Source organism: Sciurus vulgaris, assembly GCF_902686455.1.
Source record: "Sciurus vulgaris genome assembly, chromosome: 2".
In the NCBI taxonomy this organism is placed as follows: domain Eukaryota; kingdom Metazoa; phylum Chordata; class Mammalia; order Rodentia; family Sciuridae; genus Sciurus; species Sciurus vulgaris.
The window spans coordinates 191,519,503-191,541,732 of NC_136462.1; the positions used below are offsets into that span (position 1 = coordinate 191,519,503).

At 50.5% G+C, this 22,230-nt stretch overlaps 1 protein-coding gene across 20 annotated transcripts in view; it reads right to left on the reverse strand.

Annotated features, from left to right (window-relative positions):
• ZMYND8 (zinc finger MYND-type containing 8) overlaps window positions 1-16,682 on the reverse strand; it is a 105,638-nt gene extending 88,956 nt beyond the window's left edge. For 10 of the 20 annotated variants that reach the window (XM_079127916.1, XM_079127914.1, XM_079127912.1 and 7 more), the window contains exons 1-2: window positions 13,278-13,298; window positions 6,964-7,034 (exon numbers count right to left, since the gene is read on the reverse strand). In XM_079127916.1, the coding sequence (XP_078984042.1) occupies window positions 6,964-6,988 (25 nt within the window). In that variant the 5' untranslated portion in view covers window positions 6,989-7,034; window positions 13,278-13,298. Of the gene's footprint in view, window positions 1-6,963; window positions 7,035-7,168; window positions 9,750-10,287; window positions 10,817-10,896; window positions 10,985-11,667; window positions 11,827-13,277; window positions 13,559-14,570; window positions 14,904-15,285; window positions 15,381-15,787; window positions 16,484-16,600 lie in introns of those variants that run through there. The other 10 variants (XM_079127924.1, XM_079127923.1, XM_079127925.1 and 7 more) reach the window with 10 other exon arrangements.
• Between the last annotated feature and the right edge of the window lie 5,548 nt (window positions 16,683-22,230).

Below are 22,230 nucleotides of genomic sequence, written 5' to 3' on the forward strand. Positions count from 1 at the left end.
GACAGGACAGCCTTTGTGCGGAGACAGGAACACAACCGAGTCCATCACTCTTCAGGCTTCTAGACCCAGACCTTCCAGGGGCTTGTCCTGACTCACACACAGTGTGGCCAAAGTCCTGCAAGCACTCTGCCATGACCAATCTAGAGAATGCAAACTGACAGCCCTCAGCCACTCTGTCTCAAGATGTATTTTGTTGGACTCACGCATGGTCTGTGAAAAGCTGGTGTGCTTACACCACATCTCTCCTCTCTTTTTTTTTTTTGTTTTGTTTTTTTGTTTTCTTATTCTGGGGATGGAACCCAGGGATGCTCTGGCACTGAGCTACATTCCCAGCCCTTTTTTATTTTTCATTTAGAAACAGGGTCTAAGTTGCCAAGGCTAGCCTTGAACTTGCAATCCTACTGCGGCAGTCGCCAGGTTTACAGTATGCGCCACCACACCCAGCTTGCAGAGACCACATTTCTAAATCAGATAAGCCGTATCCCTATGGTCAACAATGAAATGGAAGCACCCTCATTCACAGAAGCCCCCAGAATCCCAGATGCCATCAGCAATCACTGACCTACTTGCTGGGCCCTGCAAGTATTTACCTCAGAACCCTTGACAGGAGTCTCGATTTCCTTAACTATGAAATGGGAATGATATACTATGCCAAAGCATCATTATGGGAACCAAATGTGGTCATTTGTAGATTTTTTGTAAGTACTCACAAAACATCAGTCACACAAACACACCTGGCATCCAGACGTCATTTAAAATTTATGCTCCAGCATCTTTCTGTCGTTAACCTTGGACACAAATGTCAACCTGTCATCTTGAAAGCTTGAAAACTTTGTCTTCTGAGAAGTAAACACTCTGGAAAATGCCAAGGCTGGCACAATGGCATCGAGGGACTTGGGAATTAGTGAGTACGTTGGGGCAGAGGGGTGCAAATTGAAATTTAGTCAGAGAACCTGAAAGGTTGTAAGGACCAGGTGTCGGAAAAGGATCGAGACTTCTGCGCCAATGATCAGTGCCTAAGTTTCCCGAGTAGAGTGCAGCTCGGGCCTGTTTTCCACCTGCCAGCAGAGATAATGCTGCCAGCTTCCCAAGATGCCAAGATGGTCCCTTCTGCTCCTTTTGAGAACCCTCTCTTCCCTGAGGAGACAGTATTGGTGGGTCTAGGTGTCTAGGAACTAGCCCTTCCCTAATCAAAGGACAGACGCATGACACGTGGACCCTGCCCTGCTATTCCTAAGAAGGCCACAGACTGATTCCAGTCCCTGGACTACCAGCCTTCCCATGAGCCCACTAACCATCTTCCTTCCTGTCCAAATGAACCAGAGCTGGCTTCCACTGCTTCACAACCAAAGAACACAGATGGAAAGTGTCATTTGGGGACCAAAGCACCGACTTTCCCAAACAAGACAAGCAGGCTAGAGGAATAACCAGTGTGCAGAGTCTAGAGCACAGAGCCATCAGGCTCTGCATCCTGCTGTCCACTGTGACAAACGTCACGCTGGCTGGGCGAGCTGGCACACACTTACAATCCCAACAGCTCAGGAAGATGAGGCAGGAGGATCCCAAGTTCAAAGCCAGCCTCAGCAACTTCGTGTAGGGCAGCCCTAAACAACACAGTGAGACCCTGTCTCTAAATATTTAAATACAAAAAAGGGTGAGGGTGTCGCTCAGTGGCTAAGCACCCCTGGGCTCATTCCCTAGTACCCAAAAAAAACCCAAAAAAACAAATGTCACCTTTGCCCACAGACTTCAGTTCTTGGAGTCTCAGCAACCCAGCCAACACCAGGTCACTACATGTGTCATCACCTCACCCAACCCCAGTGACTATCAGAAAGGTGTCCTGGAGACAAAAGCACCCTCCCCAAGAGAGAGAGCCTCCCCAGAGCATCCTGGGCAAAGCGGAAGGTCTCCCTCAAAACAGAGTGACCCCTCCTGCTCAGGGACGGCCCACCCAAGCAAGGGCACCCAAGCACCTGAGAAATCATTCCAAACAGCTTTCTCCAAATGCTGCAGAGGCAACAGGACAGGCAGGCCGCAGGGTGGTGTGAGGATCCCAGACAGAGGCTCTTCTACCTGGTCCTGACCTGTTCACTGGGGCACCCCAGGTGATCCTTCGCTGTGCCCCTTCGTACCTCCCTGCACACTCTTCCTAGAGACTGAAAATGGGGGAAGAGCAGAACAGCAGGGGCACCAGCTCCTCGCCCTGCAAGCCTGTTCCAGCCCCTGGCACCTCCCTGGGCACCCAACAGGTGGGTGAACTTCACCTCGGCCCTCGCTCTACATCCTCATCATCCCAGCTGGAGGAAACCAAGCCACAGCAAATCCCGAGCCAGGGAAGAGGCGACCCTGAACCAGGGACTCGGGCTGTAGGAGTTTGGCTTTCAAAACTTCTGTGCCATCCTGACCCCCCCTCCAAGGGAGAGGAGGGGTAAGCAAGGAGGCCCAGGCCCTTTCAGAGGAGGCATCTGCTTTCTGGCCCAGCAACCAACAAATAAGGTCTAAGAGCAATACTAGAGCGATCAGGAAGCTTCTGGATGCAGACAGTGCTCGATCATCTCGACCTAAGTCATGGTCCCACAAGCACATGCTCCGTCACATTCATCAAGCTGTACATTACAGATCAGGCTAAAGATGTACCAGGACTTGGCACACAAGCAGCAGACAGCAGGAGCCATACTTCTCACTCTTTTTTTTTTTTTTTGCGGTGCTGGGGATCCAACCCAGGGCTTTGTGCTTGCAAGGCAGGCACTCTACCAGCTGAGGAATCTCCCCAGCCCTGTATTTCTCACTCTTGAAGTGGGAGATTTCACCTAAGGGAAGGAGGCTAGACTGACCGTGCGGTGATGGGAAGGCGTGGGAGTCAAGCGTGTGATCTCGTGTTGAGCTAATGCAGATACAGATGGGCACGTGCAGAGATACTTACAGACAGGTGCACCCCGGTAACCACACATGGAAATGTTTCCCAGCTCTGTCAGTTCAAAGAAACAGAAGCAAAGGGTGGCCCAGTGGACACCAGGGAGCAATGAGCATACCTAGCACACAGATCTTGGTTTCCGATACCATTTCCCAATTTAAAAACAAAAAACAAAGCTAGGTGAGGTAGCACATGCCTATAACTCCAGCTACTCAGGCAGCTGAGGCAGGAGGATCTCAAGTTCAAGGTCTGTCTCTATAACTTAGTGAGACTGCTTCAAAATAAAAAATAAAAAGGGTCAGATAACGGTGGTTTACACCTGTAATCCCAACGGCTCGGGAGGCGTAGGCAGGAGGATATACAAGTTCAAAGTCAGCCTCAGCAAAACCAAGGCTCTAAACAACTTGGTGAGACCCTGTCTCTAAATAAAATACAAAATAGGGCTGGGGATGTGGTTCAGTGGTTGAGGCCCCTGAGTTCAATCCCTGGTATCGAAAAATAATAATAAACAAAAAGGGCTGGGTACGTAGCTCAGTGGTAGGGTGATCCTGGGTTCAATCTCCAGTTATGGGATGGGGCGGGCCTGGCTCCCAGCTTCCATGGGAACAATGTGCAATGAAATAAATAATTAGCCTTGTATTATAACTCAAAGTATAAACCAATTATCCTTAAATTCACACTCACATAAAGGATTAAGTAAACGGGAGAAAAAACAAATCTCCCATACAGAAAAATTCCAGATAATCAACATAGAGCCCCGGCCCTCCCAGAGGCTTGGGCATCGCGGCCTCCTTCCAAAGGACATCATACGAGACGGGAGGAACGGTTTCCATGGCCAGGTGGCCAAGGTCGGCCTCAGCAGCCATAAGTCCCACTGATAACAGGTATCCTTGATGTGGTGACGGAAATGGCATTTTACCCCAGCAGTCTTCCTCCCAAAACCCATCATGCCAGTCTGCCACCATCCAGTCCTGAGAAACACCACATGAACCCAGGAGGGGGCAACCCAAACACCTGGCCCACACTCCTCGAAACTGTCAAGGCCATCGAAGACAAGCAACGTCCGAAAACCTGTCACAGCTGGGAGCCTGAGGAAATGGGACAACGAGGGATCAAGGATGGGAGTCTGGAACAGAAAAGGGGCCTTACTGGACAAACTAAAGAAATCAGAGCAAAGCAAGGGCTTTCCTTGGTGATAAGCTGCTCCGCCAATCACAGCAAGCACAGCACCCCAGGATGCCGGGGACGGGGTGGGGCGGGCGGGCGGTGACGTGGGAACTCTCCGCGCTGTCTTCACAACTTTTCTGGAAATCTAGAGGGACTCTAAAATGAAACGTCCATTCAAAAAACAACAGGAAATGAAGGAACGACTCCTTCAGACCAGGCAGCCATGAAGTCACCCACGATGGTGAATCCGAGCAACGAGACGCAGGCGGCCAGGTCCCAGAGAGAAGGCACACAGGCCCCAAGCAGGGCACAGGAGGCGGCCAAGGAGCTGGAGTGGAGTCAGGAGCAATGGTCCAAGGAGAACATAAGTCACAAGGAGCGGAGCAGGGCTGTCCCAGGAGGCAGGGCACAGTGACTTCGGACTGGAACGGAGGGTTCTGGAAGGCCGGTGGAGGGAGCCAGCAAAAAGAGATGCTTTTTAACATCATCCTGGCTGCAGCGGGGACAGGCCAAGAGCGGGACAGACAGAAGGAAGGACCTTGGCCGCCCGAAGCAGTTGTACTAGGCAGCAGAGGAAGCGGACACTTGGTGACGAGTGGAGCACCCAGGCGTGTGATGAAGGGAAGGGAGGGCTCCCCACGTGCAGGACGGAACAGGCATCTCCACAGGCCCTGAGAGGACAGCATGCTGCCCTGGATGATGACCCCTGACTGTGACCTTTCTGAAACTGTCCCCACAAGGGTCCACCGGGCCCGCTGGGCACATCCAGCATGGAGACGCCTCCTTGGATCCAGCCTCAGTTCAGTCCTGCTGTGTCACTGACCACCCAGAAGACCCTCCCATCTGGAGCCTCAGGTTCCTCACCTGCAAGGGGGATCGACAGCTCCCACCTCAGGAGGGGACTAGCGGCCGAGCACAGAAGTGCATCTGTAGCCCCGGCTGCCCCGGAGGCTGAAGCGGGAGGATCACAAGTTCAAACTTAGCAAGACTCTGTCTCAAAATAAAAAAAAAAAAAAAAAATCAGCCAGGTGAGGTGGCACACGCCTCCTGCTGAGGCAGAAGGATCTGAGTTCAAAGCCAGCCTCAGCAACTTAGTGAGGCCCTGAGCAAGGCCTGAGCAAGGCCCTGTCTCTAAATAAAATATAGAAAGGGCGGGGATGGGGCTCGGGGGTTGAGCACCGCTGGGTTCAATACTAAAAAAATAATTAGTTAATTAATTGGAAATCAAAGGGGCTCGGTGGCAAAGCACCTGCCCAGCACGTGCAAAAGAAAATTCCTGACCACAGGAATTCAACAAGAGCAGGCGCCAGGTGTGGGCACGGGCCTTCATGAGCACTTCAGAAACACAACTGCCATTTTTATAAGTTGGGGAGCCTTAGACTCACCCCTTTCAGACAAGAAAACGGCAGGTCAGACACAGACAGCAAGCAGCAGAACAAGGACAAAGGCCAACCATGCCTCTCTGGGCTCACTGCACAACCACAAGCAGGCACGTGGCACAAGTGTCTCCAGACGCCACTTTGGGAAGCACTTCCTGCTCACAGTGCCCGGGACTCTCCTTGGTGCCCAGGACTCTCCTCGGCAATGGAACCTCAAAGACCCAGCCTCCTCTCCCTGCTCCCCAGACTTGCTGATGACCTGATCCTCAAAGCCATACTGACCTGTCATCACAGTTATTGGGGAAGCTGAGGCAAGCTGGAAGCCAGCCTGGGCAAATTAGCAAGACCCTGTCCCAAAACAAAAAGATCCGGGGGACAGAGCCTGTCTATCCGGCACACAGCCTGGGTTCACACCCTGGCACTACCAGAAATGAATAAATACGTAAATATGTACAGTACACGTGTGTGTGTATGTGTATGTACGTGGCACGCTGCCTTCTAAAAATTCTCAAAACAAAATTCTCAAAATTTGTTTCGGGAATCTTTTTTTTGCGGTGCTGGGGATTGAACCCAGGGCCTTATGCTCCTGAGGCAAGTGCTCTACTCACTGAGCTACATCCCCAGCCCTGTTTCAGGAGCCTTTAGGGAGTCACTTTTTGTGATCCTCTGGCCAGATGAGAATGTCCTTCTAGAAGACTCTGTAAGCACCTCTCTGCAGCCCCTCCCACCTCCCTGACCCAGAGCCCCGCGCTCAGACAAGCACTCAGGAGGTGCTGAAGGAATAAATACACTGGTCCAGGCATTAAGTTTGGGGACAAGCGTTTTCATCAACCAGACACGAACAGGACTCAGCAGCTCACTTCTAAAAGCACACTGAGGAAAGGTGAGTAACCGCTCCCTCAGGGGAACCCTGGAGTCTCACAGAGCACCGATTCCTCAGTCACCTGAGACGGGGGCGTCCACCACACACCCTCTAGAAACTGGACTTGCCCTCACTGGCCACACTTTGCCCTCAGTGCAAACACTGCCCCCAGCGTTCCCGAAAGTCTGGCTCTTCCTTCTTATCTCCAACCCAGACCACTGTTCTCCAAGCAGCAGGTCAACTTCATCCCACTTGAGATCCCAAAGAGGCCTGTTGCTAAAATCAGGAAGCCAGCAGCAGCTGCAGACTCCAGTGGCTTCCAGAACACGCTTTATTGAAATTCTGACTCCTGAAGGAACCACCCTGGGCGACAGGTTGCCAGCCATCCACAGGCCCGACACAGGCCTACAACATAATGTCGAGACAATTCCCGACAAGTAGGTAACACCTACGCACACGGGCAGGGGAAAGAAAATCAAGATTTCTCCAGAAACCAGGTTCAGCCAAAGGGTCCACATCTCACAATCCACAGGGTGCCGCAGCGCCAGCTCAGAGGGCCACCCTTCACTGCACCCCAACAACAAAAAGCAATCCCCATGTCTTCCTTAGCGAGGAGTAGATAATGCAAGAGTTTTACTCACCTTTGGAGCGAGTAGAGATATCCATGCCCTCTACCACCTCCTGTTCTGTTTTTATTTCCTCTTCAGCCAAGCTGAAACAGAGCAAATTACGTTCATGTTTAGGTAGGCTGAGAACCTGCCTGCTGGGGGCAGCCGTTGAGAAGCCCAGCCACAGCCCACCTTTAAACAAACCCCATCCTTCTCCACCGCAGGGGAAAGAACACACCTGATTTCAACAGTGTGGAGATTCCTAAAGGACTTCTTTAAAACACTAGGTGGTTCTTTAAGTCAAATTACTATTCCAGTTGCCATGCTATCGGCAAAGAAAAAAAGCAGATCTTTTTGGATACACAATTACAACCTACCCCGTGGGCCCATGAGAACCCAGCCTTCAAATAAACCAGCTTCTCCCCACCAGCCCTGGTTCAAAGGCAGGCAGGCTGGCGGAGGTGTTTTGCAGAGTACCCAGAGTTCTGCTCTCTGAATTCTACAATGAGTACTTCCCAGACCTCCCCCCTAAATCTTACAACTCTCTGATGAGGCAGGAACATGAGAAGGAAAAAAAAAAAAAGATACAGGTTAAATTACAAAGTAGAAAAATATGTCGGGAGTGGAAGCAAAATAAGCTGGTCACAAAACAATTCAAACAATCAGCATCCATTCAACGAATTAGGCTTGGGGTCTCTGCACCCCCACCCCCTGGCTGCTGCTTCCTTGTATAGCAGGCATGGCTTCCTTTTGAGCTGTGACTAATTATCCTCCACCACAAAAACGGAATGAGGAAAGACCACGTAAAAGCACAAGCTGAGAGTCAAGGGTTGGGGAGAGGAGGAGGGAAAGCAAGCTCCCTTAGCTGGAAAGTCTTCCAGAACCTTCTCTCCCTCTCCGCTGGGACTTGGGCCATTCCAGATCTTCCCCCCACGCCACCTCGCAAGCCAAGCCCAGGGAAGAAGTGAAGTTCTGCATTTATAGGTGTGAAGGGCATGAGGCGCTAGAACTTTCCAAACATGCAGGCTGACACTGCCACGGTAGGACTCAGCCACCACTCTAGAAGCGATTCCATCAGACCGCGGTTCAACAAGAAGCAGGGGTGCATCGCCAGCTGATATGGCTGGAATTTTCCACTGGGAAGACTCAAAGCCAGGACAGGAAGAAGGCTGGAGAAGAATGTCCTGTCTGTGTTCGGCCCTCTGAGACAGTGACAAGGCAAAAGATGAGTCCCCAAAGGCAGCCTCGGGCCTGGAAGCCCAGTGTAGCATGGAGACGTGTTTAGAAGATTCCCAGGTTTGCTGGGAGGAGAGAGTTCAGGATGGGAGCTGTACAGAGAGGAAAAGATCATAGCTCAGAATTAAATCAGAGGAGCTTCCAGGCCTCCAACTTAACTAGTCCCCACAGAGAAGAGGAGGAGGAGGGTGGTTTGGGTGTACGTCAGAGTATTAACACATTTAGCATTCCGATATTGGACCCCATTAACAATTTAATTTACACAGCATCTGTAGAGAAACCAGTGACACAGATCACCAAAGAAACAACTGACATGTTGTCACAAATGGTTTTCCTCAGAAGAAAGCAGCCTGCTAAATTTAAACACATCGCTAACATACGATAATAAAACGGTGACTTATTGAAGGTGATTTTAGCACTAATACTTCTTTGCTCCAACTTCAGAGGAACACCTCTCAGCCCAGGATACATCACTGGAACACACATGGGTTGTCCAACTGGATGCTGTTCCTTGGGTGGTTCTTGCTTGGAATGACTGGAAATAAACTTTAACAAAAAGCCCCACACAGCTCTTGGAGATGGGTAGATGGTTAACTTCAAAAGGTTAAAGAGCAACCTTGATCTTTCTAGCAACTAGAATTCAGTTTCCCTCTCCAGCACGAAGTCTGTGAAATCCTAAACTTCTTGAAACCGATCCCATATTTTGAGTGATGCAGAAAACGCTAATCTGTGCTCCAACTAAAACGTACAGTGGTGAAAGAAACAATTAGGCCTAACACAGCCAAAAAACCCACTTGAAGGATTTCTGCTGCGATGAAAACATTCAAAGGTGTATTGATCATGAAGGAGGAATGCATTCAGGAGAACAATTATTTGGCCTGTAAAACAGCCTGGGGGAGCTGAATACTTCAGGCAGGAATGCTGCTGAGAGGCTCAGAAATGCAAACTAGTTATGGGGTAGCTGTTTGCTGCTGAGTTTAAGATAATCAATTCTGGAGCAAAAGAGAGAGGGGGAAAAAAAAGTTAAGCCGTTTTATCTTTCCAAGTATTACAAGTGGGCACCATAATCACCTAACTTTAGCAACAGCACACCAGCTTGAGCCCAGGATTTCAAGCACAATGGTTTAAGAAAACCATCTTTTTTACAGATCAGCAAGCCATCCTTTCAAAAGGAACCTGTGCACGTATACGCACAGGCACATGTACACGTGTGCAAGCTCACACACTCTCTCTCTCACACATACACATACACACACACACACTTATATTTGACTAAAGGAAATTGCAGTGTCTATGCATTAAAAGAAGGGGGGAAAAAAAACTTCATTTACAAAAGCAAAGACCAGAATGCACAATTAGTCATTTCCAATAGCCACATCTAAAGGGACTTCCTTTTCTCTACACCACTGATCTCGGGTTTTTTTGGTTTAGTGTTAAGTATTGGTATGTTATGGGGGGAGGGGGCTACAAATATCATCAAAAGGGGCAGTGAGAAAAAAGATTTGTACCAATCTGAATGCCCAACAGATCTTGGTCAATTTAGGCTTAAGAACTGTTAGGTCATTTTGTGGGGAAAATAGTCAATTTTTTTTTTTTTTTTTTTTTTTTTTTAAGAACAGGCAGCTGCATCTGGAGAGATGCTTTGAACTTCTGCCATTAACACATTAAGTCTTAGAAAATACACATACGCTCGCCTCCCATATCTGCTGGCTTCCTGCAACCTGATCATTTAAATCAAAAACAAAGGAAGGACGAGTCCTGGTTTCAAATTGACATTACTTTTCTTTTTTTTTTTTTTTTTAAAGGTTTGTTGGGGAGACTGGGGGCCGCTAAAGGAAAGGGTGAGATTAGCTCAAAAATCATCCAACAGTCCCAGAGGAAAATTCACCATCAACTAGTTGTATACATTGTAGCCAACTACCACCGCCACCACCGCCACCTTTTTACACTTGCATTTACCCAAGTCACTTGCCTGTGGATTTCACAAACTGATACAGTCCAGGCTATTCAAAGAAGGAAGAACAGCACCTATAAACACAACCAAGACCATCCCCCCTCCTGCTCCCCAAAAGAATAAAAGCTTTCTCTCCCAATGCCACAGCAAGAAAAGTCTGCGCTTACTTCTGAACCTGCATGCACTGAAAAAAGAGCAATTAAAAGTTACAGATGGACTGCTGCACCTCCATGCTTTAAGCCTTCTGGTTATTAATTCTGAGGACTCTGAAGGACTCAGGACTGGTCCGCAATTCCCAGGAATCTCATCCCTTCCACACTTCCAAAAGAGAGAGAGAAAGAAAAGAAAAAGCATCTAGGTTTGACAGAAAAATGCCTGGATTCACAATGCCCAGACACTTCTTTTCCCTAAGTGCCCTTATCATTTGACTCTTAACCAACAATCTCTAACCCAGCTAGAATATATAACCAGCATGCACAAGACTCTGGTTCTCAGATGAGAATCATCACACGGCAATTCAAGAATCATGCATCATTCGACAGGACTTTTCCTGGTTTTTTACTTTCATTCAAAATCCCCAAAATGATCCAGGCTGTAAGAAATATTTAATCCCCAAGGCAGGAACATCTTCCTCTTCTAGATCACAAAATAGTGAACATCCAAATTTAAAAAAGAAAAAAAAAACACATGCTTCCCTAAAATCTGCAATTAATTTTTTTTCTTAAATTGGCAGGGGGAGGGAATGGTTAGCAGAGCAGCTTTGTATAAGCACTCACCTAAAACAGGCAGTCATCGGTGGCTAAGCTATTTATGCAGGATTCTTAAAATGGCGTCTGGCAACTCTGCCTCATTCCTGTATTGAAGCTAAAATGGTAGCAGTTTGTTCAGTAGCTGAGCTTGTGCTTAAGCAGCCCTGCTAGTTTCAAAGCCACCTTCCTAAATATCAGAACCAGGAAAAGCCCGACCAAAGGACACCAACAACCCAACGTTTAGAAGCTAAAAAAAAAAAAAAAAAAAAAAAAAAAAAAAAAAAAAAAGAAGAACCTGCAATGACAGTTTGTGAAGTCGCAGGTTCCTAAGGAAAAGCCTCCCCTTTTAGACTCTGAGCCTTCAACAGGAGGCTGTGTGATGGGCCCCCTGGTCCTGGAACTAGTCAGGGAAGGTTAGGAATCCCGCAGCCCCATGGCAGACGCACAGACAGACAGGTGTCTGTGCAAACATGTTCCCAGGGCGCAGGCTGGGGGTGGGCTGGGGGTGGGCAGAAGCCCATTCCCCCACTCAGGGCATGGGAAACCAGCTCTGCATCCACACTGCAGGTAGGTAAAATGAAAGTGCTTCTGGAACAGCAGGCATCTGAAAAGCTACCCCAGAGGGCTGCACCCCAGGCTGAGGCCAAGGGAAAATTAAAAGCCTGACAACGGCCACCAGGCACCCAGCCCTCTGAAGAGCCACCCCTAAGACATCAAGACACCAAGGAAAGCCAACCCCAATCTGCAGAGGAGAAACCCAAGTCCCTCGTTCCCCTCTCCAAGTCACAGGATACTCACAAATTAGATTTCTGTCCACCCCCAACAGGGCCCTGGGAATTAACAAGGGGTTTTGCAAAACCCGTTTTCAGAGGCCAAACTACCAGCCTCATGGTGGAGAATGTCATTTACTGTTAAGGTCTGAGAACTGGCCTCAGAATTCCTCCAGTGCTGGGAGCGAAGGCGTTTCAAGGTGACTGCTTTTTGCTCCAGGGGAGAAAGAGGGCACAGAGCCCAGGGCCAAGCCGGGGCAGGGACGGGCACTGGCTCGGCGCCGGCCGGTAGGTAGGTGACCGTGATGGGGAGGGCCAGCCTGGAAGGCTCAGGCTGCACAGCTGGCGTGGCCACCGCCTGCTTGTTTGTCTGTAAGGAGAGCGGGCGGGGGAGGGGCCGCCCCAGTGCAGCAACCTGAGGCCAAGGGTGAATCCGGACTTGTTTGTGCATTTTAAGAACAACCGCAGGCCTCCAAACACGCAGGCTTTCAGGTCTCTGCTGGGTGGGGAAGGCCCCCTTGAAAGTATCTTTCTTCCCAGGGTCAACCAGAGGCAAAACAAGATAGAGCTAGGGCTGACAAGTGTTGGCTGCCTCTGCCAGAGGAGAGAAGGGGAGAGAAGGCAGAAGAAACAAAGAGATCACCCGCTGCAAGTGGTTGTTCCTTCCAAAACCTACCTCTGCCTGCAGGTTTTCTAGGTTACCAGCTTTCTAAAAAGTGACTCGTTTTCCACTTCTCTTTTTAAGATCTGCTGCAGATTCCCTACTGGCTCTCCCAGGAAAAGAAAAGGGGGGATGTTTTGTTTAAAAGAAAAGGGGTTACAAGAAAGAAAGGAAAATAGCTATTGTTTTCATCCCTAATTTATAACCAAGAGGCCTCATCGTTTCTTTCTTTCCGACTCAAATCTTTGAGCTGTTAATTATAAAAGTAACTGGACTTGGCTCCAACCGGCTAACTATGTTCATGCTCAGCAATTAGAAAAACTCTGAAGAAAGTTTACTGAGTGATTATATATAATTAATTCCTAGTTACAGACTGAACACTGACCATTTTCTGGAGCTAATAAAAGCGGTTGCTCCCCCTCCCCCACGTGAATGCCACTTAATTTCCCAAAGCAGAAAGTGCATCCATCCTGGAGGGTCTTGAAGGAAAAAAAAAAAAAAAAAAAAAGAGGAATCAAAAGCTCCAGTGTGTCTGTGTTTGTTCCTTGCAGCTGTCATCCTCTTTGGGGACTGAGGAGGCAGCAGGAAAAAGGAAAACAGCCCATCACTCTGTTCCTCCCTCTGCAATTTACCAGTGTGGCAGAGGAACATTCTACCTTGGTGAGAAGGAAAGCGGGGGAGGGGGATGCCTGAGGAATGGAATTCAGGACTCTTCAGCCTGGGGACCTGCTTTCCCTAAAAGGAACAAAGATGGTAGAAATTTCCAGAACACCCTTTCTCAGTTCGGCCACTGCAATTGTCAATCGTTAACCTTTCCTCCCAGTCTATTGGTTCAAGAGCGAGAGAGAAGCAGCCCATTGGGCTGCTTGGTGGGCCAGCACTGCTGTCCCTACCTAGTCCTGCTGCAATGCAGACATTCCTTCCCTTTAGGAACTGGAAAACAAGGCGACTTTGAAAGCAATTAACTTTTTACCGACCCGTGCTTGGTGGTGGCCACAGTACCAGAGGAAAAGTGGCCAGCTTGATCCAGGGCTGGGAACGTGCTGGGCGGCACACTTGAAAACAGGTCTCGGCTTTCCAAACCTGTGGGGGCCATTTTCAGGCAAGCTTTTAGAGGACAAATGCTTTGCCCCGAGTCTCCTTCCAGCCCAACACACACAGTATTATGCAAACGCTGAAGGCACCAAACCAGGCTTGTGATTAGATATTGCTCCTAGGGAGGCCACAAGAACCTCAATATGTAATTTCCATTTAGAGCAAGGAGATAAGAACAAAGAAAATAGCTAAGAGTCTGAACTTAACTTGGGGGGGTGGGGGGCGGGGGGGGTGTTCAGTTTAAGGATAAAACATCACCAACCCTCTGCGCTTTGACTCTGGGATGCTGGCCCATCTTGGACTTCAGCTTAGAATCTGGTGCATTTTTCCTTATTTAATGCACCTTCATCCAACTGGTGTCAAAAGTTGGGTGGCTGGATGCTAATTTAAAAAGAAAGAAAGATTACCGACTCCATCAGGTTGGCATAACACAGACACTGAATGTATTTCTACATTTGCAATCATGCTGGATTGGTCTCCCAGTTGGAAATTTATGTAGTGAATTTCCAGGGAAATTCTAAAGCAAAAGGCAAAAAGTTGACTCTTTTCACTTTTAAATTCTAGCTACAGCATCCAGAGATCTGGGGAAAGGTAAAAAGTGAGAAATAAAGCCAAATCAGGTCAGCATGCGTACAGAAGTGTGGGTCAGGCACAGAAAAAGGCCAGATCTGTTGGTCAGTGAAGTCCTGAATGAAACCAAGTTTGGTGGTGGGTGGGATTTTGCACTATATGTAAGTACCCTACAACTAAGTACTGACACCCTCACCCCCACACGCACACCACCAGCTCCCCGCCCCCCATGTTTGTAGGGCTCTGTGACTCTAAGAACAAGCAGTTTCATTACACTAAAACAAGCAGATCACCTACCCACAGTTCTAAGATCCAAACAAGCCCAGTTAAAGGTGCAGAAGCAAGTGACAATGTACTACTGAACATTTCTCCCCTGGCTGAGGGTAAACAGGAAGTGAAATCTTCCCTCCTAGCTGCAGGTTATCAGGAAAAACAGTGGATTCAAACAGTCACCTCAACTCCAGACACTCTTTAAAAGCTCCCATTTTGTTCCTGCTATTGAAGCCCCCAGCTGCTGTAGCCAAGACCCCCTCTTCCAAACAGACCCCAAATGTTCACAAAACTCTTGATACATGGTCACAGAGGAAATGGATTGCTTTACTTACCCAACAAATGTTCAAGTAACCGTCTCATTTTTCCACAGTAAGGAAGAGAGAACAGGCTGGCAGATTTGGGACTTGATCAAAAAGGAAATTTTTTTAAACAGTTATATGGTATTATTAAAAACACACACCAGCACCACAACAATACAACCCAACAACTGGATATGGAATGCTGTCAGGAGCCACAGACATGATTTTATTTCCTCTGCACTCCATCACACAGGAGCACAGAGGATGATACAATGTTTAAAAAAAGGCAAGAAAAATGAAAACAAAGATAAAAGATACATTAGTTCATTGAACATCATGCAAGAGTAGAAAGCTGAAGGCTTCAGAGTCCTCCCAGATTTTTTTTTGCAGGATGTTGTCCAAGATTCTCCCACCCCCCACCCCGCCCCCCAACCCCCATCCCTACTCCAAAAACTTCCTCCAGAGCCTAGCAAACACTTTCAGAAACATTTGCTGGCTGTAGGCTGGTTTGCAGAACACTCTGTATCAAGCTAAGTCAGGAAAAAAGGCTGAACCATGTAGTTTCAAGGGAGAAGCTCTGGAGAGGAAGAGAAAGAGGAGGAACACACCCCACCACCCACCTAGGCCCAGAGCCACCCTCGCTCCTAGCTCTGCTCTGCTGAGGGCTGGGTTCTCTTTCAAATGCACGTCCTCTCTTGTCAGAACTTAGTCCAGCCTTCCCAGAACCTCTCTGGAGAGGCAAACTTGCCTGCTCTGCTGTCTGCCATGAGCGCTCCTTGGAGAGAAGCCTGCGTGTTCACCTTCCATTTTCTTCCCCCAGCAGGCATGTGACACAAGAGAAGACAATAGTGCAGGGGAGACTGCTCAGAGAGAGAAAGAGAGAGGAAGGGGGGAAAGGAGGGGAGAAAAAGGAAAAGAAAGCTTCTCTCTTGGCATACCAGGGGCTAGCTTCAAACTACTCCAGAAACACCATGCCCTGGTGGAAGAAAAGGTGTGCCAGGCCCTTGACAGTTTGCAAAATCAAGCTGTGGCTAATGGCTACTTAGCCATGTGACCCAAGAGAGCAAAAAAAAAAGAAAAAAGAAAAAAGAAAAAAAAAAAAAGGAAAAAAAAATCTCTCTAAACAGTTCCAAGTTAACCTAAGTGCTCTGGGGTGAGTGTGGCACCCAGCCACAGACGTCACACTGCTCGCCCACAACTCGGATGTCTCAGAGGGAGGGGGAAAAAGATGGTTAAAAAGCCGAGCTTACCTCTGTGGATGCATTGTTAACACTGTGTAATGTCAATACTTATAAAACATGGAGGACAGGCTCCTAGTTCTCACAGAAAAAGGGTTTGGCACTTCGGCTGATGATCTGGCCGCCTAATAAAAGCTCATCCCCGATTGGCTGCCCCGGCAAATCGGAGTGTAAGGCCGCCCCGGATTGGCTGAAACACTTCCTGAGCGATTATCTTTGTGAGGCTCGGGTGAGCCAGAGCCATCCTGTGCATAGAAAAAGACAGGCTAAGCTAGGCCTTTTGCGGCAGGAAAAACTTGGGAAAGGGGCCCCCGCACGCACTTCTCCCACACCCTGGCTGGATTCCCCGGCACTGGCAAACCAGTGCGGCCAGCCTGGCCCGGATGCCACTGGAAGGGCGCACTGGGGTGGGCTGGAAGGGCTCACCCTCACCTGGCCTCACAGCCATGGCCTTTTCCGAGGAGGAAGGCCGGCCCTCTTCTAGAGAGAGCCGGCAGAGGGGTTCTCCAGGGGGAAGCTTGAGCAGAGGAGCGAGGAGCCCCAGGAAACATCAAAGGGACCGAGAGAAAGGGCTGGAGGCAGGCCTCACAGCAGCACTGGGGCCAGCCTAGGAAATGGCCACAGGCAGCCCGGCTCCTCAGAGGAAAGGAGCCGGCCACTGCGGGGAGGAGGGGAGAGTGGTCAAGTTTGCCTAGTCATTGTCAAAATGCCTCCTGGAGAAGCAGGCCAGGGAGCCATGGCCCCCCTCCGCCGTCCTCAAAGGAACAGCAAAATGGGTTCTTGCCTCCCTGCCAAGATGCCAAGGGGGGCCCTCTCCGTGCTTACCCTAAGAAAAGCCAAATGCGTTCCTAGCAGGCCACATGCCTCCACCTACTAACTTCCCTTCCCCTCCAGGCCCCCTCCCCCACCGCCGAGGCCTGCTAAACCTGTCAGTTAAACAAAAATCTGACTTCCGTATTAGTCTGCGATGGCTCCAGCTTCCTGCCTGTTAACCCTCTCTCGCACTCTGGGCCTGGCTGGGAAAAACTAGGCCCTGAGATGGCAGAAAAGGCCTGTGGAAAAGTACCAGCTGCTGCTGGCCAGGCAGATGCAGGGGGAGAGAGAGAGAGAGAGAGAGAGAGAGAGCTGCTGTCTCTCGCCTCTGCTTCCCGAGGAGGCGTGGACCTTCTGAATCCAGGGCACACAGGCAGTCTGCTTCTCGGTCTGAGAAGCCATTTAAACCCAGAGGGAGAAAGAAAGATGTCAAGCCCGGCCAGGAAACAAGCACCCCATTACAGTCAGCCTCCACACCCACAGACTAGCCCTTCCCGCCATCATCCCTGGAAGTGTGTCCTGGGGGGCTGGACCCTCCACAGTGGGCAGACACATCCCAAGAGCTTCATAAGGATTCCTGCTTCGATTTATTTCCACAGAGAACGGCTTCCTTTCACCCCCTAAGGCAGATGGGACCGCTATTTCACACACAGACCTACACTTGGCAGCCCCTCCTGCCCCCCATCTCTGGCACTGCTCCCCAGTAAAATATTAACTAGTTTTTCAGAGCTGCTTATAATTCCACCCGTCTCAGTAGTATTGGGAGGTCAGTGCCTGTTTCTTCCTAAAGCTGCCTTTCTGGAAAAGGCAAATCCAAATGGGTCTTTAAAATGTTCAAGGTTGCTTTCTTTTTTGCTTTTTTAACCAGGGGCTTAAACAAGATTTTAAAAACAAATGCAAACCGGAACAACAGAAGGTAACCAAGTGCCTTCCTTTAGGGACTGCCCTGAAGGTCTCCACTCTCCCCCTGAGAAGCGGACCTGTGGACTTTCTTGTCCCACACCAGCCCACAAAGAAAACCAAGAGCAGATCACCCAGAGGATGTGCATAAATAGGAGACCGGGAATCCTAGGCTCAGGATCAAGCTGGGAATGCAAACACCCGGTCCTGTAGAGCAGGGCCCAGGCTTTTGGAAAGGGACAGGATTTTGTTGTTCTGGGTTGCTGAGGCTGAGATGCAGGGAGGGACATCTCCACTGCCACCTGGGCTGACAAAGGTCCGACACCCAGAGCAGCAGGCCTGGGCCTCACCAGAAGGGAGGCTGGCTCTTCCTGGGGAGGGGAACTTCGGGAACCAAATGGCAGAGGCCTGAGCGGGCCCTGCGGCAGCAGCCGTCCCGGTGGCAACACGGTTTCTGCGGGTGCTGCTTTTGGAGGAACAAACAGGCCTGGGGTTGTTGGCGGATCTCGTGTGCAACCAATTCCACGACCCGATGAGGAAGTGAAATGGGCCGCGGGTGCGCGCGGAGGATTTTAACCCTGGATTAAAGCGTGTTGCATAAGCAGCTGCCGCATCCTCCCCCGCCCTCCGCCCTCTCTCTGATCACTTGATCACTTGAAATGTTTTCTGGGGCAAAGAGCAGGAAGCTGCCGCCTCACTCTGGCAGCTCAGCTCGTCTGAGGAATGCTGCTGGCATCCGTGTAGGTCTGAGGTTATCTGGGAAACGACAGCCCCGCTGGGGACAGAGACAAAGGTAGGGTGGCAGACGGAATCCTGGGAGGGATGCAGATTGAAGAGGAAGCCAGGGCAAGCCTACTAAGGGTCGGTCACTCCTGGACTTCGTGGAATGTGGCTAAGACACAGGCAATAAAGAAAACCAAGCTGCAGGCCTCAACCTGGAGATCCAGTTCTACACCTTTTGAAAGCCCGGATGCAATGGCTGCTAAATTAGTGCTGTACGGACTAATTTCATGAAGGAAGGAGCACTGTTAGCAGCCTGGGAGTGGGCCCAGAGAGGTGAAGTGAGCTACCCAAAGTCACGCAGCTGGCAAGTGCTGTAAATCAGACGTCCAACCCAACTGTGACCCCATATCCCTAAGGCCTGTACCTTCCCCTGCCACTAAAGAAAGACGCAAAGCAGAGCTGAAGCAAGATCAGCAGAAACAAAGAGGTTAAATTCTCCAACAGCAACTGCCCCCTGGGCTTTCTTTCAGGAGGCCCACCCCTTGAGATCTGCTTTGCCCAAAGGATGACTGAACTAGGAGAGAGAGGCTTTACCTTAGACTCATCCAGGGCCCCTCAATACTGACTGGGGCCCAGAGAAAGCTCCCCTCCCACCAGGAACCTCCCAAGGAGATAACTCTTGGCCATCTCGAAAATGCGCCTTTTTACTTCTTAAAATCCATGGTTCTCAAACTGGTCAATTTTGCCCAGCACCTCAGGGAAATTTTGGCTCTGTCTGGAGACTTGTGGACTGTCACCACTGAGACAGGGGAGATCAGAGATGCTGCAGAATGCCCTCCCATACACAGGAGAGCCCCCACACAACTAGGAATCACATGATCCAAAATGCCTATTGTGCTCCGCCTGGGAATCCCTGGCTTAAATGGAAGGGAAGAAAAACATCCAACATTTATGCCCCTGGACTGGAAAGCCAGGACAGGCCTAAACAAGAAGGTTCCTTGGTGAGATTAATAAGCAACGAGCTAATAAAAATAGATTAAAACGTGTCTCTCTTCATATTCCCAGGGGACAGAGAGAAGGGGGACAGAGACAGTGTCACAGCCGTGAGACTGGCCCCAGCTCTTCCCCAGCGACCTCCTGGGCCGAGGCCTGGCCTTGCAGAAATGGCTCTCGCACCCGCTGGCAGGCGGCCAGGGAGAGCAGCCGGGCGGGGAGATAGCCAGAGTAGCTGACTGGGAAGCGGCCTCCGTGAGTTATCTGCCCCCCGCTCGCAGCAGGCTGATCCATTATGTGAAATGGACAGGGCTGAGCAGGGAGTACTTGAAGGATCTCGTTTTGTTTTGTTCCTTTGTGGCCCAAGAGAACCGAGGCCAACTTGGGGCATAGCGACATGGAGCTGTCCCCCTGGGCCTGGGACAGCCAGGAAGAGGCAGCCAGGCCCTGTCCCTCCCCGGGAGAAGATATCTACCCTTGGGGGAGGTGGGGTTGGGTTTTTTTGTTTGTTTGCTTTTACTTCTTTCTAGGAGGACTTGGCAGGCTCAGGTGGCAGGGAGGGCCTGGTGCAAAGGGCAGGAGGTGGGTGGACTGGCAGTGCCCCATCAGGCAGATGGCTCGGCACCAGAGGGAAGGCAAGGTGTGGGGGACGCAGGGAGAAACAAAACCTACATACAGCAGACCGGCCGAGGCCGGAGCTCTGCTCTTCTGAGTGACGCGTTCGTGTGCTGTGTCTCTCCCCTAGAGGAGCATGGTTCTCAGGGGGGGATATTTTTGCCTCCCAGGGGACACTTGGTGATGTCTGGAGACACTTCAGGCTGTCACATGGGGGGGTGGGGCGTGCAGGTGCAGCTAGGGCAGAGTCCACGGTTCCTGCCAAACATCCTACAGTGTGGCCGGGGTGGCAGGAGGCCCTGGGTTCAAACCCCAGCGCAGGAAGGAGGGGAAGAGTGAGCAGGAATCCTGGGGCGCGCAGTACTGCCCCCTACCAGGGCATCGGCCGGTGGGCACCACTGGGCTGGGCAGCTCTGCCCTGGTCAGAGGGCTCTCCTCAGTGTGCTGCCTGGGTCCAACCCCAGTGGCCGCTGTGGATCAGAGCTCCGTCGCCCCAGAGCCCTGCCCCTGGATGGCTGCGAACAGCCTCCTACCTGAGCCCCAGCCCAGGCCTGCCAATGGCTGCCACACTGCACAGGCAACCTTAGCACGCAAGTCAGCTCCCACCCCTCCTTGGCTCAGGATCACAGGTCGCCCTCAGTGACAGCCCAAGTCGTGAAACTGGCCTGCTGCCCCACCAACCGAGCGCCCTTCCCTGATTCCCATCTCCCCACGCGGGGCTCACTCCGCTCCTGCCACACGGAAGCTCCCTCTGTCCCTCCACCTGCTGACTTGTCCCTCCCTCCCTGGGGCTTCTGCACTTGGCCTCCCACTTGCGCGAGCCTCCTCCTGGAGGCCAGGGTCTCACTCCCCAGACGCAGGCCGGTTCTTCCCCTAAGCCTTGCTTGGCACAGCCTCTTCCTTCCTGCTTTGGAGAGGATTCCCCAGCAGCGCGTCCCCCTCCGCTACCAGAGGCTTTCCCGTCTGAGCCCCGCTCAGCAACTCGCATGCACCCTGAATCTTTTTCCTCTCTTCCCCACATCAAGAGGCAGAGCTGGCAGCGGTGGGGTGTGCGGTCGCGGTGCCAGACTGTCTGGGTGTGGACCCCGGTGGCGGCACCTGCCAGCTGTGAGGCTCTGCTGGAGGTGTGCGCTTCTCGGCCTTGATTTTCTCATCTGCACAATGGGAGCAGTGGTGAGGTCGACCCGAGAGGGCTGCTCGCCCGTCCCTGTCCAGCACAGAGACCGCACCCACCGCGCTACTGTTACCGTGTCCCTCCCTGCTCACCCGGAAGAAGGTGCTTTCTGGATGCTTCTAACTCACTTTCCTTCCTTCCTTCTTCTTTTTTTTTTTTTAATTTATTTTGATTCTTTGTACACAAAAGGGGTACAACTGTTGTTTCTCTGGTTGTACTCCTTCCTTCTCTCACCATGCCCTTTCCAAAGGAGAATAATGACAAACAGCAACAGCTAGCATGTTACACATGTGGCACTGCTCCAGGTCAGCTAGCCTCACATCTCTATGAGCCGGGCACCATTATACGCATCAAGCCCATTTCCTGGATGAGGAAACTGAGGTAGCGCTATTAACTCACTACTTGCTTGCCACCACTAAGAGACGGGTTAAACAAGATGCTCTCCTGCCACACGACAGAACACTATGCAGTTGTGAGACAAGAATCTATTAGCCAGGCACAGTGGTGCACACCTCTAATCCCGGCTGCTAGAGGCTGAGGCAGGAGGATTACAAAATGGAGGCCTCCCTCCCATACGCTGGCCTAGTGCTCTACCACTGAACTACATCTCTGGCCCTTTTTAAATGTTTATGTTTAGACAGTGTTGCTGAATTGCCCTGGCTTGGCACTTACAGCCCTTCTGTCTCAGGTTCCTGGGTAACTGGGATTGTAGGTGTGAGGCACACGCCCAGCTTTTTTGTTTTTTGTGGTGTGTGTGTGTGTGTGTGTGTGTGTGTGTGTGTGTGTGTGTGTGTGACATGTTTGCTTATGATGCATAGATTCTCTTGGAAGCATATTTAAAACTGCTAACAATGGCCGGGCTCGGTAGAGCATGCCTGTAATCTCAGGAGCTTGGGAGGCTGAGGCAGGAGGATTGTGAAGTCAAAGCCAGCCTCAGCAACTCAGCAAGGCCCTCAGCAACTCAGCAAGAGCCGATCTCTAAATATAATTTTTAAAAAAGGGGCTGGGAATGTGGCTCAGTGGTTAAGCACCCCTGGGTTCAATCCCTGGTACCAAAACCCTGCTAACAATGGTTGCACCCAGGAGTGCCAGGTGACAGGTCAGGGATGGAAGGGATGCTTTTCAGCACTGCATCCTTTTTTACCTTTTCCATTTCAACCATGTGAATATGTTACTTTATTCACTATAATTAATAAATTTCACATTGGGGAAAATGGTAAATAGACCAAAAACAAAG